At 38.1% G+C, this 17,272-nt stretch overlaps 1 protein-coding gene across 5 annotated transcripts in view; it reads right to left on the bottom strand.

Annotated features, from left to right (window-relative positions):
* Positions 1–753: 753 nt before the first annotated feature.
* Positions 754–17,272, bottom strand: part of ORMDL1 (ORMDL sphingolipid biosynthesis regulator 1) — a 354,980-nt gene continuing 338,461 nt past the window's right edge. For all 5 annotated transcript variants that reach the window (XM_044075175.1, XM_044075173.1, XM_044075174.1 and 2 more), the window contains one exon: positions 754–1,907. In XM_044075175.1, the coding sequence (XP_043931110.1) occupies positions 1,772–1,907 (136 nt within the window). In that variant the 3' untranslated portion in view covers positions 754–1,771. The remainder of the gene's footprint in view (positions 1,908–17,272) is intronic.

Genomic DNA, 17,272 nt, shown 5'->3' with positions numbered 1-17,272 from the left:
AGTTTGTCTTCAGTAGATGTAGTATTTGAAGTAAAATTATCACTTTATGTTGAGGACAAGCATAACCATTATAGGAATCAAGAGAACTTTTACTCAGACGAGCATGCTGTTCCTTCTTACTCATTTTTTATGCTCATGTAAGAAGCAACGGGTTAACTCAACAAAGGAAGTCAAATATGTTGTCTAAAGCTTGTAAATCCTTCACACTTTTAAAACTTTACTAATTAAGCCACTACACTATACACTACCTCACTGAGTGACACTGAAGTTAAACTACCTTTTAAAAAACTGCCATTAGATGTAAATTGTAAAGAATTAGCTGAAGTACAGCCTGCATATTTTATTGCAAGACAATTGCACAAACTTCAAAGATTTTTCAGCTTGCTCAGGGTAAAGGTTCTAGGTTCTGTGATCTGCATCATGATACAGTTGTACCTGTACCTACAGGTAATGCTTCTGCCAACCCATTCCTTTTGGGTAGGGGGTTTCTGCCAACCCATTCCTCTTGGGTAGGGGGTATGGGTTACACCCTTCTGTTCACCTGACCCTTATGTATAAAGAATGTTCAATGTTGCCAAAACAAACTAAAGGCAAAAATCAGGGATTCAGGAAGTTTGCAACTATTATAGTAGTAGAATATAATGTCTTAGCCAAGTTGCAACATGCTGTCTTCACGTTTACCACACACACAGACAAACATACATACGTGTGGGCCTATGGTTGCAACTTATGACAGAAAATCAAGCAACACAGTTAAGACCATAATCTTTTGCATTTATTGATGAACTTGAAAATCTTAATGAACCTGATTTCAGCTACAACAGAAACTTTGCTCAAATGTCCATCACTTACTTAATACAACACATTCAATACAAAACAAATACCAGCCATGGTACAAGATTATAAATACAGAAAATTAAAGTTTAATTTACAAATCGTCTCTGCAGACAACCAAAGCAATCTAGGACTGCTATAATAAAACAAACTTTGCATTTTAAACAATTTTACACAGCTTATGACATCACTAAGCATACACTGCTACAAACAGTACACACAATAATAAACTTACGGATTTCCAGAAAATCAGGACTTCAATCTACTTACTAAACCGGTAAGAAATTAAATGTGCTGTCTGAAATTCAGTTTGTTAACCTGAGGAAAATCTAATTTCTGCAAAATAGCATGAATGCAATTTACCACAAAACACTAATGGTAATTTTAATGACTTCCTTCTAGACTCTGCTTCATTGTAAAAATAAAGATTTCATTTTCATTTTCTAAATTACTTTCTTCAAAAGATTACAGCTAATCTGTAACGTTCTTACATCACCTCTACTTTTGGTTGTAACTACTGGAAACCTGCCTGCATTTACAAACAATGCGCTTGGGGGTCCTCCATGAAATGTCACCTATGCCAGAATGGCACCATGTCAATGTAGGACAGGCAAAAAAACACATCCATTCAGCAGTGTTCAGAACATGGCCAGCCCAGTTCACTGGAAGGGAAGCCTTCATCAACTTATTTTAGGGCATCTTTTAACATTTTTGCCCCATTTCAAAGAACCTCACAGTCTTCTTTTCCTGCAAAAAAGTCTACAGCCAATTTTCTTTCAATAGCATAAAAGTAAAATTAGCAATTACTGTATACACATACTGTACTACCTGCTCAGTTTATTCCAACATGTATAACATACAGCAGACTGCGTGTTCCTTTTCGGTGCAAACAAGAACAGTAGTTATAAACTGGTCAATGAGGTCCAACATGTCCAGTTTAGTACTTGTTGATACCAAAGATTCTTACACCATGCAACTGTGGTAGTTTAGGTATGAGAACACTTAGTAGAGAAGCTGTGTTTATGATGAAATGTGTAGAATCATACTTTGTGTAGAAGCTTGCCAGGAAATACCTGCAAAAGAGAAAAAAAGTTTTTAGGGTATCACTAAAAACTACACAAAATTCTAATGGCTTCTACAGAATACAAATCTTGGAAACTGTTCAGCTACTGTTTGTGTGTGCGATGGTGGGTCCATGAATAGATTCATTTTCTTTCTATTCCAAATCAGCCATTTTTCTCTGAAACCCACATGCTGAGATGTCACACCATACGTTAATACTGTACACAACTCCTGAGCCTGACATTACCCAACTAGTAATGGAACACATTTCCTACAGAGAGAGAGAGAGAGAGAGAGAGGAAAAAAAAAAAAAAACACACAAATAACATGCTTGTCTGACTTGCAGGGAACTGCAACAGCAGCCACTAGAACAGGAGGGATCTTTCCTACCCTAACACAGAGGGACAAAGGTTGGTGTTGAGTTATTTACTAGTATGCACCTGTAGATCAACTGCAAAGGAAATGCGTATTAGTCTGGGAACATTTCCTCCAACTGGAAAGAATTACAAGCAGAAGAGCCAGGATGGCAGCAACCTGAAGAGAGACAGGATGCTAAGGCTCAAAATGCCAAGTTATGAAGTACGGGCTCACAATTTAGTAAGGCATGAATCAATAGTGAAGTAGCATGCACCTCCATACCAAAGCCTTTCTGAAGTAGTCTCACCTTAAGACAAATGTCCTTTGACAGAACATTTTTTCCACGTCTGCTCACTTACTGATAAGAAAACAGAATGTAGCTGGTAGTCCTTTTATAAAGGGTTTGCCTGCCAGCTTTTCCCTTCACAGAGGGAAATACATTAACAGCTTCTGTTTTTTTTCAATTTTTGCATTCTTCTTTAGGTAGATTCTGATCAGAGTTTATACAGAGGGTGATCCTGCTGAAGAATAGATAGGAGAATGCAGATTCCACTTTTGGAAGAAAAACATTAGGCTGGCTTACGGGGACACCTGAGCCTTGTAAATTACTAGATATAGTTCCCTACTGATAAGGGTCCAAAGCTCAAGAGACCCTGTGGGCAGCTACCATAAAAATGTTTTTCTAAGAAATACAACCTACCTAGTCAAAATAGGGGAAGCCACCTCAAGCAGTAGACCCACAAGTGGTATATCCCAGGGATCAGTCTTGGAGCCTCTGCTTGGAATATACATTTCTGAGGTGCAGGCCAAAACCAGTGGGCTATGGCTGACCAAGTCTGCAGAAGACTGCAAGCCGAGTGCTGTCGTCAATTCCCCTAGTGATGTGGATATCCTCCAAGAAGGTATCACCCAAATAAAAATGACTGGTGCCAGAAACATGGCCTTAAACGTAATACTAAAAAATGCATCATCACCCCTTTTGGGGAGAGTGACGTCCCCACAAATTATCACATTAATAACAAGGTCTTAAGCACACAGTCATGAGGGACTTAGGCATCCGGGTTGATAGCAAACTGACTTTTGACCATGTTGCCTCCGTTGTACGAAAAGCTTTCTACATGGCCCACCTCATTAGTAAGGGTATCTCATCCAGGGACAAAGAAGTCATAACATCCCTGTATTCTTCCCTTATAAGATCCACTACTGAGTACAATGCCCCTTTTGGCATGTACCTCACAAAGCACATCCAGTAGCTGGACAGACCACAGAAGTTTCTCGCCAGCAGACTCCAGGGCCTCAAACATCTACCCTACACAGAGAGGCTAAAAGCCCCGTCCCTCTACTCAAGTCTCATACAGACTCTTCAGAGGTGACCTCTGTCTGGCATACAAAGCAATCGCAGATCCCACCTTGATGGGGCTGCTGCATATCTGAAAGTCAAGCTCCACTCGAGTAACCCACACACGTGACCTCAACCTGGTCTGTGACATCAATAGGACTTGTTGGCGGGACAGATGTGCTCCAGAGACTCGCCCTTCTGTGGGACAGACTCCCTCTCCATGTCAGAGTACCTCATTAACCCTTTTTAAATGCAACCTGGACAATTGGACGAGGAACAGAAAATACACTGCTGGGATTCCATCTGTGTCCCTGATGGACAGTAGCATCCGGTGCTGACTTGTCGGAACGTGGGATAAATTCTTGGCTAGGCTTGTAAGGGCCTCAGAGCCAAGAGCCTAGTAACTTCCTATGATCCTATAAAATTTAAGGCTGTTGAACTAGCAAGTTGGGAGGAAGGCTGGGGTCTGGTATAATGATTACGGTATTTACCTCACAAATACAAGGTACAGGGTTTGATTCTCACCTTTGAGAGAAATCAGATAGATGTAAATAGCCCACAAGGGAAGACAGCCTAGTACTTGGCTATGAACCTAAGCAAAATTATTACCTCTGATGGACGGAGGCAGTCAGTAAATCACCCCATATATAAACCAAATGTGTGCGAAACATCTGGATTGCATGGCTAGGCTTATAAGAGCCCTAGAGGTCATTAGCCTAGTATACACCTTCAAATCTATGAGAAAAGACAAGCCAGTTAATTGCAACATTCGAGTTTCCATAAGGAGAGGTTATTTGAAGGCAGGCAGAAAACTTCTGAAGGAACTGCCTGACCAGCTAATGCAGGCCCACATCATCATGGTGGGCAAAAGCAGCTGAAACATGTACTCTAACCATGCTATAACTGAAGCCAGAACCATACTGATGGGTCATAAAATGCTTGTACAATGACAGAAGAGGAAAACTCTGATCACATGGAGAAACTCTTCCATCTGGCACAGTATGACTTTGGGTGGAAAGAATACATCTTAGTAGTAATAATCAAATCCTGAAACCCTAACCACGATGCCCAGTGAAATCAGTGGGTTTACAGCTGGTGGTAGTTACAGCCTCATACTGTTGAAACTACAGAAGACTTCATTAGCTTGAATCTCAAAGATTTCTTTTACCACCAGGGATACCAAGACCCTGAAGGCACATCCTTCTTGGCCACACGGAGACTATAAGAATGTGTTTTGGACACTGTTCTCTTAACTTAAGATGAGAAGCAAAATCAAAGGGAATTATGCAGAGCATAATGGAACTTTTTTTTACTGTAACAGGAATAAAAGCATATGCTACTAACTTTTCTTAGTTTGCTAAAGAGAACAGATGAGAAAACCAATGTCTGAGTGGTAAACACATTGTTCTCTCAGATGACAATCTCAGAATATCCTGACTAAGCATGCCTTTCCTCCTTGGACCACTGCTAGACTGTGTTGTCTTTAGTTCCCTCTGCATTGTGGTATTTTTTTCTTTATTTGGTAACCAGGAGGGTGGACTTGTCCTTGGACTCTCTCAGCCAAGATCAGGCACAAGGTGTGCATGCATTCAAACAAAGTAATCCGCTCTTTATACTTGGATAAAATACCCATTGCTCATAACATTCACAATAAGAAAACAGTATTTCCAAAACATTCACATTCTGAAATACAAAAAAAATATAGATATTCATGCACAAATTAATTGCATAATATTTGTATTTATGTATACATTCAGAAAAAGTACACAACTTGTATGTGTGTAGTTTGGAATACTTAAAAATTTAATAGTATTTACTGGGTTTCCTACTTGTTCACATACCACACAATCTGTTGTCAGACCTAATCAGGAGAAGTCCCAAACCCAATTTCTTTCCAAAGCCTTCAAGGCCAAATGATGGTCTCTCTTTCTGCAGATGTTTTATGTGCAGCCTCCTCAAAAAGGGAGACCAATTTCACTGGACTTCAGAGAAAACAAGAATTATTCCCAGCTGGGCTAGCGAGGCACTTCGCAGCACCTGCAATGGGTTGAGCTGCAGGAATACAAAATCCACTATGTGGTTGGAAGATGTGCCTAAAACTCCTTTGTCCAGCAACAAAGGTTCTGATTACCTAGGATGTGGTTGCTGTGCAACCACCAGTATTTCTCAGTGCACTTGTGGCCTTCAAGATGAAGACACAGAAAAGTCTAAACCTGGACCTTTCATTCCATCCAAAATGCCAAAGACATGACCTCATGGGCATTCACAACAACATGAAATTTAGTCTGTGAACAGTGTCCAAATCCGTGTTCATGAAAACTGGTGTATTAACATACCCACCAAAACAGACATTATGGAGTACAGCCATCACTCCTGCAATATACCTCTTATCCACAGGGAAAAAACATAGGAAGATGTCTACTCTTTAGAAGGACTTCCCTCAGCAATTTTGAGGTTGTTCTGGCATGGCTGAACTCCTTCGTTTCTCAAGAAACCTGCATATGTATGACTTAAAAAGTGGAGCAGTCTGCTTCATCTTTAATTCTTTTTTGCTGGAAAGAATACTGCACAACATATCCTGCTAAGGGGTAATCTTTTGCCTAATTCCTATATCTGCAAAGAGCTCAGGGACTTGTAAGACACTTTGAAGGACTTAAATTGCATGTCCCATGATTTTGTCTTTTTTTAATACTAAGTGAATCGCAAGGGTGATAAAGTGAATCCCCATATCCTTTCGTCTTGTACTACCTGCAGTAGCTGGTCTCATACAGATTTTTTTAAACCTAAGACAGGCAGCAGCACAACCCAGGAAGGCAAACCAAAAGCTGATATGTAGATAAAATTTATTGCACAGAGGATTTAGCGCTTTCGTAGAAAACTTCATCAGAATCACTAAACATCACTAAGCACCACATTATAAATACCCAACCCATAATCACATCCAATGAAATTTCCCCATCAATTAAAGGCTTAAAGTAACACAGTAAAAAACATTTAACATATTTTCAATACTGAATGCAGTAAAAGTAAAAAAAAAATACATTTCATCTATAATACATATCAAAAAACCTCAGAAAAGCATATTGTGTGTATATATATATATATATATATATATATATATATATATATATATATATATATATCCAATTCAAGAAACTAGATGTAAACTAGATGAGAACTCCCCTACACTATGTATGATTTTAATTCAAGCACACAAGTGATAGACAAATTGTTATTGAGACCGGGTGGAATAGTGGCATTGAGTCTCAATTGCCAACTTAGCTCTTTAGCCTCCAATGCATCTTCCCAGGGTCCCCACCTGAAATCCTTCTGAACACATTCTAGAACAAAGAAACCAAAGACATGGTCACTGTTGATACGGACATGTCTAGCCAGTGCATTTTTCATATCCCCCTTCCTCACTATCCAGCCCATGTTCGTACAAGCATTCCCTAAATTTTCTCTCTGTTTAAGGCGAGAACATTTTTATGTGGGAAAGACACTGCCAGGTAAATAAAACCTACTTTATTAACATCACGCATTGCACAGTGATACGAGAACAAATGAGAAAACATTCAATTATGAAAAAAGAGAAAAACCATTACAATTTTCCCTCTGTACACATTAAGACAAAAAATTTTAACTGTATGACTATTCAATTTAAAATTACACAGATTGCTCAAGTCCTACCTTCCCTGAAATATCACTCCTCCTGAACATTATTTTGTGCACGTACTGTTGCCACAGAGTCCATTTACTGCTGTGCAGTTTACTCCATCCCTTTTCTAAAAGGCCCCCTCCAGTTCCTTCTTTCTTTATAGCATTCAACAATGCTCTTCCACTTGGTTTTGCTTTCGATTTTTATTTCCTAGTAACTGCTTTTTATGACAGCCAACCACATTTAACTTGGAAGGGGCCTTATTATATCAAAGCAATTCAGTTTCCATCCCATCATCCCATCTCAAAGGATCTCTTGTTTTTTTTTTTTTTAAGAAACCTCTATGTCATAAATGATAATTTGGTAAGAGTCATACATTTATATAAATGAAAACAAACCATATTAACATAATTGATGTATGATGTTTGTAATTAACATTCTTAATCTACCCAATCACTGTCAGTCAAGCATTACTTGACTCATTTAAAACGTCCCTTCCTTTGAACTTCATTCCTCCCCTGTATGTACTGAAACCACAATTCCCAATTTTTTGTATTATGTAATTTACTCCTACCCTTTTCTAAAGATACCAATTTCAATTTTTTTATCTCATTTACTATAGTCACTACTTATAGTACAGTTGGTTTAGAGTGACTGCCATTTTCTAGTAACTGCTTTCTTGGCAGCCACCGTAATTAAACTCAGCAAAGCCTTACTGTGTCTAGGCAATTCCGATTTTGTATCATAGCTCATAAAAATAATTTCCCTAGATACACTGATTTGCTTACCCACCCAGTTTCTCTGACAGAGTAGTCTGCAGAGAATCTTTAAAGTTTGCCAACTCATTACACTCGCAGAAAATATGTTCAATTATCTTTTTCTTACCTATCACACCTACAACATTTGCTGTCTACTGGAGGAAAAATTCTCTGGAGTCTACTTGGGGTACAAAAATACCTGTGTAAACATTTCCAAGCAAAAATCATAAAGCTTTACAATTTTGTTGCATATTTGGGACACATGCATACATCTCCCATTGTTTCTTTATGAATTGCTTTTCCAATCTCTTTTCCCAATTCTTTGACCTCCTTTTATTGATTCTTATAGTTATCATGCAATATTTTAAGCTCTACTAATTATTCCTTTAAAACAGCAGCTTCTGTTCTAGATGCTACTTAAAAAAACTCTACTAGTGCCGGTCTATCATCTAGGACCCCCCTATTTCTTTCTTTTTGCCAATATTCTGATATCAATCCTTGATAGGGAAGGCAGTCTCTAACCTGCAGTCCAAATACATTCACATCTTCCCATTCTATTACATTTCCCCCTCTAATTATTTGCTCCCAATACCTTGGCTCCTTTTATCAGTTTTCTCCAATAAATTCCATCCCGCTCTTGCCTGTTATCTGTATCCCTAGAGTCATCCCTACTGGCAGAATCTCCTTTCTCCATTCCTGTGTTGGCTTGATTCTTAGAATGCTTTCTGCTCCTTTACGAATACAATATTTTATAAGATTACTCACATTCAAGATCTGTATCCAAAATCCCAGTCTCTCTTGTTTCTTGAGCTCCCCCCCCCCTATTTCATCATCATCCCTTTCCCCTCTTGACTTATAGGTTTCTGCTTGTGCTACGCATAGACGACTTATCTGTGTAGGTCTGAAATAGCCCTTCAAATTGGGTAATATTCCACCTTGTTCTATTGGAAGAATCAGCTTATCCCAATTGACTATTGCCATCTTCCCCTCCCAGATAAAATCCTTCAGCTCTTTATTAATTACTATCCACAATTTCTCCTCTGGTTGATAAAAATATGCCTGACCTGTGTAAACGACTGAAGGGAGTAAAACATTTTAACTGCTTGAGTCTTACTATACATATCCATTTAACAGAGCTTCCAATTTCTCAGTTTTCGTTTTATCTTTTGTTTGGTCTCTTACCACATATCTTTAGCTGCCACAGCAGAATCATTTTTAATACATATTTCTAAGTACTTCATTTTATCATGTATCCCTAAATATGGATATTGCTGAAGCAATTCATGTGTGGGTAACATAATTTACAGCTACTGCCTTTGCTTTAGCTTCATTAGTTTTGTATCCTAAAAAGATATAAAACTGTCTCAAAATGTTCCACAACACTGAAATGTCCTTTTCTGGTTTTATCAGGTATAAATCATCACTTGCAAAGAGCGCAATCTTTTCATGACTATCATACCAATTATATCCTTGAATTTCTGAGCCCCTTTTTTTGCCAAAGGTTCTAAATATAATGCAAATAAAGGAAAAGAGGACATCCCTGCCTGGTTCCTCTGCTCAAGCAGAAATTATCAGACAGGAACCCACCCACTTAAAATATTCGCCTCAGATCCCCCATATATCCTTGCTAATCAACCTTATAGCAAGGAATGCAAATGCTTCAATTACCTTGCTTATAAAGTCACAGCTTACTCTGTCAAACGCTTTCTCTGCACCAACAGTGGTATTTTCTTACATTCTACTTCCCTCTTTATCATCCGTGTTCTGTTAATGTTGCCAAATGTTTGCCTCCCCTCCACAAAACCACACTGGTCCATATCTATCTGTTTTGGCATCACATTTTGTCATTCTTTTAGCCATTATAGACAAACACTTTATAATCTTGGTTAAGTACTGAAATGGGCATGTATGAAGTTGGGCCCGATAGGTCTTTACCCACTTTAAGTATTACAACTACCACCACTTTCTTCCAGGATATTGGTACTTCTCTTAAAATACTATTACCTTTCAGATCTTTATCAGTATTTTCCCCTCCTAGCTTCTAAACTTCTACAGGAATACCATTTATTCCTGGAGACTTTCCTGTGTACTGGTTTACATCACCATTTTTATTCCATCTCCTTCTATCCTGTTAGCAATTCAGCTTCATCTACCTCTAACCTTGGCATATTTAATTCTTCCATAAGCATTTCCATTTGTACCTTTTCTTCATTTTCCATACTTCTCTGCTTTATAGAAGATATTCATAGAATCTCCAAAACATTTTTTGTGCACTAGAGTTGCTATCAAAAAACATTCTAAACTTGTGGATAATATCGAGGTAATCCCCTTATTTTCTGTTTAGGATTCTGCAGGTGCTCCTTTTCTTCTGTGAAATTCCAGTTGCAAGTCCCTCTACATAATCTTGTTACATCTTAACCATATCTTCCTTTCGTTTATTTCCACCCTACTTTTAATCTTCACTTTAATTTTATCCCACCTAGCTATATTTTCAGAAGAAATTTCTATCTCATCTTCAATAGCTCCTGAGTAATTTCCGCTACCCATTCCTTAAATTCATCTGTTTTGAAGAGATGAGTGGGAAAGCACCAGTGTCTCATTACTTATTTCATTACCCTGTTTTTATTTTAGTTATTGGAGCATGATCTGAAATAGCTACTGGGTGCATATCAAGACTTTCAAATAAATGCACATGTTCCTGTGAAATGTAAATTCTGTCTAGCCTAGCCCAGTTTTTGTATCTTTGGGAACAACAATTCTATTCAAAACTCCTAGTATTGAATTCACATCTTCCATGGGAAACATTTTCATATTTTTTTTCAAACATTTACCTTCCTTTATCAACTTTTCCCTTCTGGGCTCCCCAGACGCATCTTCACTGGTACAAATCAAATTCCCGCCCCTACTTATAAGTAATATTCCTTGCTGAAAGCTGATAATTTCTCCCAGAATGTTCTTAAGCTCCATTACAGCAGTTTTAGATGGAATATAAATAGATGGCTGTGTAATCCTCTTCACTTGCCAGTAGCCCCTTAGTACTACAAATCTACTATTATCTTTTATTCTCTTGTACCACTATTAGAGCTCCTCTCGCCATTAATATAAATACTTCTATTTTCCTTTGCCCCAGGTATTCTGCTGAATAATCATCCTGAAAACATTTATCAAATTCACCTGTTCAGTTCTTTCCAAGTGTGTCTCCTATAGCACAACTATTTGCACTCTTTTTTTTTATAGTTCACTACTCTCTTTTCTACATTTATCTGCTAGACCATTGACATTTAAAGATGTTACACAAACCATCAGTGTGTTAAAAAAAAATGATAACCAATTTTTATGTGCAAACAGCTTTTTTGTTAAGTCTCTAGTTCCAGCTTTTGTGTTACAAGCATACACTGTATGGCAGGGTGATCTTTCCTCTAGTTTGCCACATCTTCCAAAACTTTGTTTTTTTGAAAACCCTCAAACAAAAAACAACCCCCCCCAATAACCCCTAAAACCTATTAACTTAATGCTAACACACAAAACTATGTACATCTTCAAACATCGAAGTTTCAGCCTCCTACCAAGGGACATGTGCTCCCAACTGGCAGCCACACTTAATCGGGTTAAACTAAAAGAAAGTTCATCTATGCTAAGACGCATGGTACATCCTGTGCTTCTACCAAGTGCTGTCTTGTTTTATCTTACCTTTACAGCTCTCTCAGCTGGGAAAACACTTGAATGCGTTCAGAAAACATCATCTCCTAGCCATTTCCTCTATGAGATTGTCTTCATGGAGACATGAAGACCAGATGCAGAGTTGCTACTAAGCATACGTTTGCTAGAAAAAGAGCTTTATAATATTCAATGTTCTTTTTCATTTACTTGCTTTCTCTTAAAACGTATTACTCGATCAAGCTAAGGGCCTTGATCAGTCATTCCCTTATGCAGGAATAAGAAAAAGTACAGCAGTTTTTCTGCTGTTATGCTCTTTGTCAAGACTTACATTTCTTAAAACTGACAAGGAGAAAGACAGAAGGGACAGAAAAAAAACAAGAACACCTCAACATTAGTATCCCCATTACACTTAAAAAAATAACTGAGCAAACTTTACAGCATACAAAGAAAGTCATGCACTATAAAAATATTACTTTTAAGAAAAAACATTTAGTTTTACTTAGTTAACTTTCAGCCTCCACCCCCCCCCAAGTATTTTTCTGAGCATTAATGACATGAAGTAAGGCATATGCTTTAAAGTCAAAGTAAACTTTGTCATTTAGAACTACACGTGTAGCCTAAACAAAATTTCATGCATCAGTTCAATTCTTAAGATCACGAAGTTAAGTGAAAACACAAGCAGAGGAATAAACATAACTAACAAATACAATACTACTCCCAATACATGCAAGAAAGAGCGGAGACATTTACCAACACTCTTATATGAAAATATTAAATTAATCTAGTTATAATTAGTCAATTATAGTAGTTAACTAAAGTAAAACTAAACTTAGGCATTTCAATCTGTAGTGTGCTATCCATCTAATACTGCATTTGACTGAGTTAAATAATACTACAGATATAATAAAATATTGCACTTACTTGGATTATATATTGCACAAATAAAATAGACGTATGTGTTCATACCCCAGGGACTAGTGACAGAGTTCAGAAGTCTAATCACTGTACAAGTTTAACTAAGTCAAAAAGTACAATATTTCCACATTTTCTTGTTCGGCCATGTTTCACAAATATAATTACTTTGTAATCCCACATTTGTCATTTTTCATGAACTTGTTTTATTCCTGTTTATAGCCATCTCCAAAATCCTGTATCTGCTTCATTTAAAACATACTCTCGATTCTTCTAGTCAACTATTGTGTTTTTTTTTTTCTTTCAAGCATTTTCTGTTGAAACACTGGAAAAGGTTTCACTGGCACAGTCTCACTGTACTCTCTTACCTGATGAACAAGCAGCAGAATCTCCCTCGGTTTCACAGCTCACTTTTTGTTGGACAAATTTTTGTATTTCCTCCTTAGCATGTACTGCACCAAAAAATTATTTTTGCCCCTCCAGCAAAAAATAATTTGAAGATAGCCGTGTACAGCAGTATGAATCTCATGCTTGCTTGACATTCTCTGAATGGTGGAATACAATTTTTGTTCCTCTTCTGATGGTGTACAGTGCTTAATCATTTTCCACAAACGCACTGCTGTCTCTCACTTTTAATACCTTATCATACCACAGTTTTGTCAGAATCAACTCCTTCTGCTGGTAGGATTTCATCTTTACCATTAAAGGTCTAGGTTGCTTTCTCATTGGCACGTTTGGAGCATACATTTGATGTGCCCTTTCCATTAATTGTGGAATACCAGTCCAGTTGCTCATTTATGCATTCATATAAATTAATACAAGTCTGTCCCTTCTGGCTTCTCTGGTATAGCAGAAAATCTCAGATTTACCCTACCTACTCTGTCCTCTAATTCAATTTTTTGAAATGTCCCTTCTTGAGCAGTTTCATATTCAGTCAGCCTTTTCTTCATTTCAATCTCTGATATTTGCAGTTTTATTACATCACCTCATCTGAATATCTGTTTAAAGCTTCTTCCCTTTTTTAGCCTTTTGTTATTTGAGTTTATATCCTTCATCAGTGTTTTGCTTATTTTAATCAGGTCTGTGAGCAGCTGTGTTATACTTTCCTCTAGGTTACTGAAAGTAATGTCTGGAGTGTGCACTCCTTTTTGCTGAACAGCTGCAGTACTCCTCCTAGTCTGTGTTTTTTCCTCACTTTTGGTACCTGATTTTATTTCAGGTCCTCTGTATTTCTTTTTCCCTGGCATCCAGAAGTGCACTTACTAATCAATTATTGAAATTTACCCAGAAATATACATGCACTGGCTTTCTCTGCTGAGTTTCTGTTTTCACACTGGCAGAGCTAGAATTAGTTACTACTCAATGTGCAGCCATCTTGCTAAAGAATCATTTTTCCAGTGAAAATTATTTGCTTCCCTAACATTTCTGACAAGGTACCCTGCAGAGAATTTCTAAAATCTCTCCACTAATACTGCTAAAAACATGTTACCAGGTACTCATCCCTTTACGATCACATCTCCAGCAACTGCTAGCTAATTTGTGGAAAAAAAATCTCTGAAGAATACCTGGGGTATAAAAATACCTATACAAACACTGCCATAAAAAATTCCAAGCCTAGAGTCCGTTGCCAAGTTGGGAGCCTTACAAATATTCTTCCACTGTTTCTTTGTATACTTCATTTCCGTTTTCATTTCCCAATCTTTTCTAACCTCTTCCGATTGATTCTTGTAGTTATGTATTATTTTACACACACACACACACACACACACACACACACACACACACACACACACACACACACTCTCTACAAAATTATCAATGTTTTACAAAACAAAAGCACATATGAAAGTTGAAACAAACCCAGCGAGAAGTAGCACAAAAACAGAAACACTAGGAACGTACCATTTCACATCATGTACAAAAGACTAATACAAGAAAACCAAAGCAAAGCTTTCGAGCAAAGCTCTCTCAATGCTTAGACGCATACCAATAAATTCAATCTCTCTATAAACCACAGCCAGCCAATCAGAACAAACAGTAAATTAAAGTAATTAATTAAAACACAATGATATTAAATAATGCAATGTCATTGGTTTTACTACTACAGTCTTTGTTGCATCTTCAGTTATTTCATATCCCGAAAAACTATTTCAGAATGTTCCACAGCACTGAAACATCCATTTCTAGATTTATTGAATATAAAATATCTGCGAATAAGGGTATTTGTTTCTCTGGTACTATACCAGTTATACCCCTCAATTTGAGAGTCCCTTATATTACTTACCAATGCTTTTAAGTACAAGGCAAAAAAGGAGAGAGAGAAAACCCTCCCATCTTGAATCTTAACTTTGACCCTTTATATGTCTTCAAGTATCCCTACTCAAATGCTACTACTGATTGCCTTCTCTGCATCAGGATTCACCAATAGGTCTTCTTGCACACTGCTTTCCTTTGGGTCATCATCAAGCTATTAATGTTGTCAAAGGTTCATCTCCCCTCCACAAAACCACACTGATCCACATCTACCAGTCCTGGCACTACCTTTGTCATTCTTTTAGCTAGTATAGACAAATAATTTATAATCATTGTTGAACAGTGAAACTGGTCTACAAGAAGTTGGATTTATAGGGTCTTTGTCCTCTGAGTATTACAGCCACCACAACCATCTTCCAAGATGCTGGTACTGTCCCTATATTTAAAAAAAACCCTTCAGATTATTTTCCCTTCCTAATTTCCACAGTTGGTCTGAAGCAATAAGTCTACTGTTCTGTAGTATATGTGTTGTCTGCGGACATCCACAGTATGCAAGCCTCTCCCCTATTTCATGGTAAAACTCAGGGTGATGAATACACTGTTCAAATAAATTTGAGATAACTTTCTGCATAAAAAAAAGTACTAGTTCTTAAAGTTACACTGTCTCTGTGAAATATGCAGGACGGTTAGTTCACCATCAAAACCTGTAACTTGAAAACTTGCTCAGCTGTCACAGCATTAAGTAAAACAGTTTTCAGATCAAAAATGTCAAACTGATGAGCTGGTTCAGAATGTGCTAAAATGAGCTTTTCTAAAACACAATTCAGATTTCAGGGAGGAGCCGCCAATTCTCAGCGGATGGCTCTGCAAAACCCCTTTCAGAAACTGTTTTAACTTGTGATAGGGAAGAAAGTGTCTAAAGAAGACAAGAAAAAATGGCAAAAAGGTGAATTTTTAAAGAAAAATAAGCTTAAAATGAGCAATTCACAGAGACCGTGCAAAACCAGTGGTGTTTCTGGTTTGTTTGGGTTTTGGTGCACTAACTAGGAAATCTCTTCCATTTGGTAAACTGGAGTTCCTACTTGCAGGTTTTCTAGGCTCCTTGAATACCAGCTGCACGTCCTCAGAATTTTGATCCCTTTTAGGTACTTTTTTCCCCCATCATCCAAGCAAGCAAATGAAAATTCTGCAGGTCTGGGTGGATCAGTGATCCCTTGTCCTGTATCAGTAAATCCATTATGTGGAGAATATTGTGGCAATTGGCCTTGGCCATTTTCATGAAAAGGGAGAAATTATGTTGTCTGGGCCAAAAGGCAGTTATAAAGAACTCTGGTCATCACAGGGAAAAGGTGAAGGCATACAGGAGCATTACCATCCATAGGAAGGAAAAAAAATCCATCTTCCACCTTCCAGGACTTTCTGCAAGGTTCTGGAGTAGAATTTTTTCAAGCTGTCTGTTGTGAATGGAGGTAAATAGACATTTAGGGGATTCTCCAAAGATGAATGATCTTAGAAGGGTGTAACTTCAAGATAAATAAAAACTGACAAAATGGGCAGTAAAGGTCAATCAGACCAAAAGTTAAGTTGTGTATCTACCATAAATGGAGATGTTAGAGTGTATTCGCTGTTGCAGTCATTACACCAGGGTTATCCTGCTGGCAGGCTACCCGCAGTCTGCCTGAATTCCAAAGTCCTGGTCTGGCGTCGGTTGCTGTCGCCTCTTCCCTGACGTCAGTGTGCCAGGGGTATAAAAGATGCAGCAGATGCCATTTTCTTCAGTTTTTCTTGCCCCAGATGTCAGATGCCCCCAAAAGGGTAGGCTGTAAAAATTATGATCATAAAAAAGCATGCACATAACCTTCATCTACAAACAAATACACCACATAGGTACAGAAAAGTCCCAGCAAAGAAAAAGGGGGATGGTGGGAGGGTAACCTGGACTGCAACAGTGAATACACTCTAACATCTACATTTATGGTAGGTACACAACTGTACTATGTTCATAGTGTTTCACTGTTGCAGTCATTACACTTGGGTTGAATCCCAAAGCTGAGGTTGGGCGGCTGGGCCTAAACAGAGTTTGGAGTGGCTATGAGGCCCTGCAGAACTGCAGTGGCAAAGCCTGCTCTGGATTTAGAGTAGAGAGGTAAATGGTAGTGCTTTGTAAAAGTGTGCACTGAAGTCCATGTTGCAGCCTCCAAAATGTCCTTGGTTGATACTCCTCTGAGGAAGGCTGCTGAAGTGGCTGCTGCTCTGGTAGAATGTGGCCTAATGCCCTTGGGCACCGATTTGCCATGTTGTGAATGGCAGAATCGAATGCAGTGGCCTATCCATTTTGAAATAGTCTTGCTTTGAAATGCATTTTCCTTGGGAACCAGCAGCATATGCCACTAAGAGTTGCTCAGTCTTTCTGGTCCAAGCAGAAGTCTCTCCCCCTTA

This window comes from Protopterus annectens, chromosome 6.part0, assembly GCF_019279795.1.
Source record: "Protopterus annectens isolate FY-2018-M chromosome 6.part0, PAN1.0, whole genome shotgun sequence".
NCBI lineage: Eukaryota > Metazoa > Chordata > Ceratodontiformes > Protopteridae > Protopterus > Protopterus annectens.
This window is presented reverse-complemented; position numbering and strand designations above follow the sequence as displayed.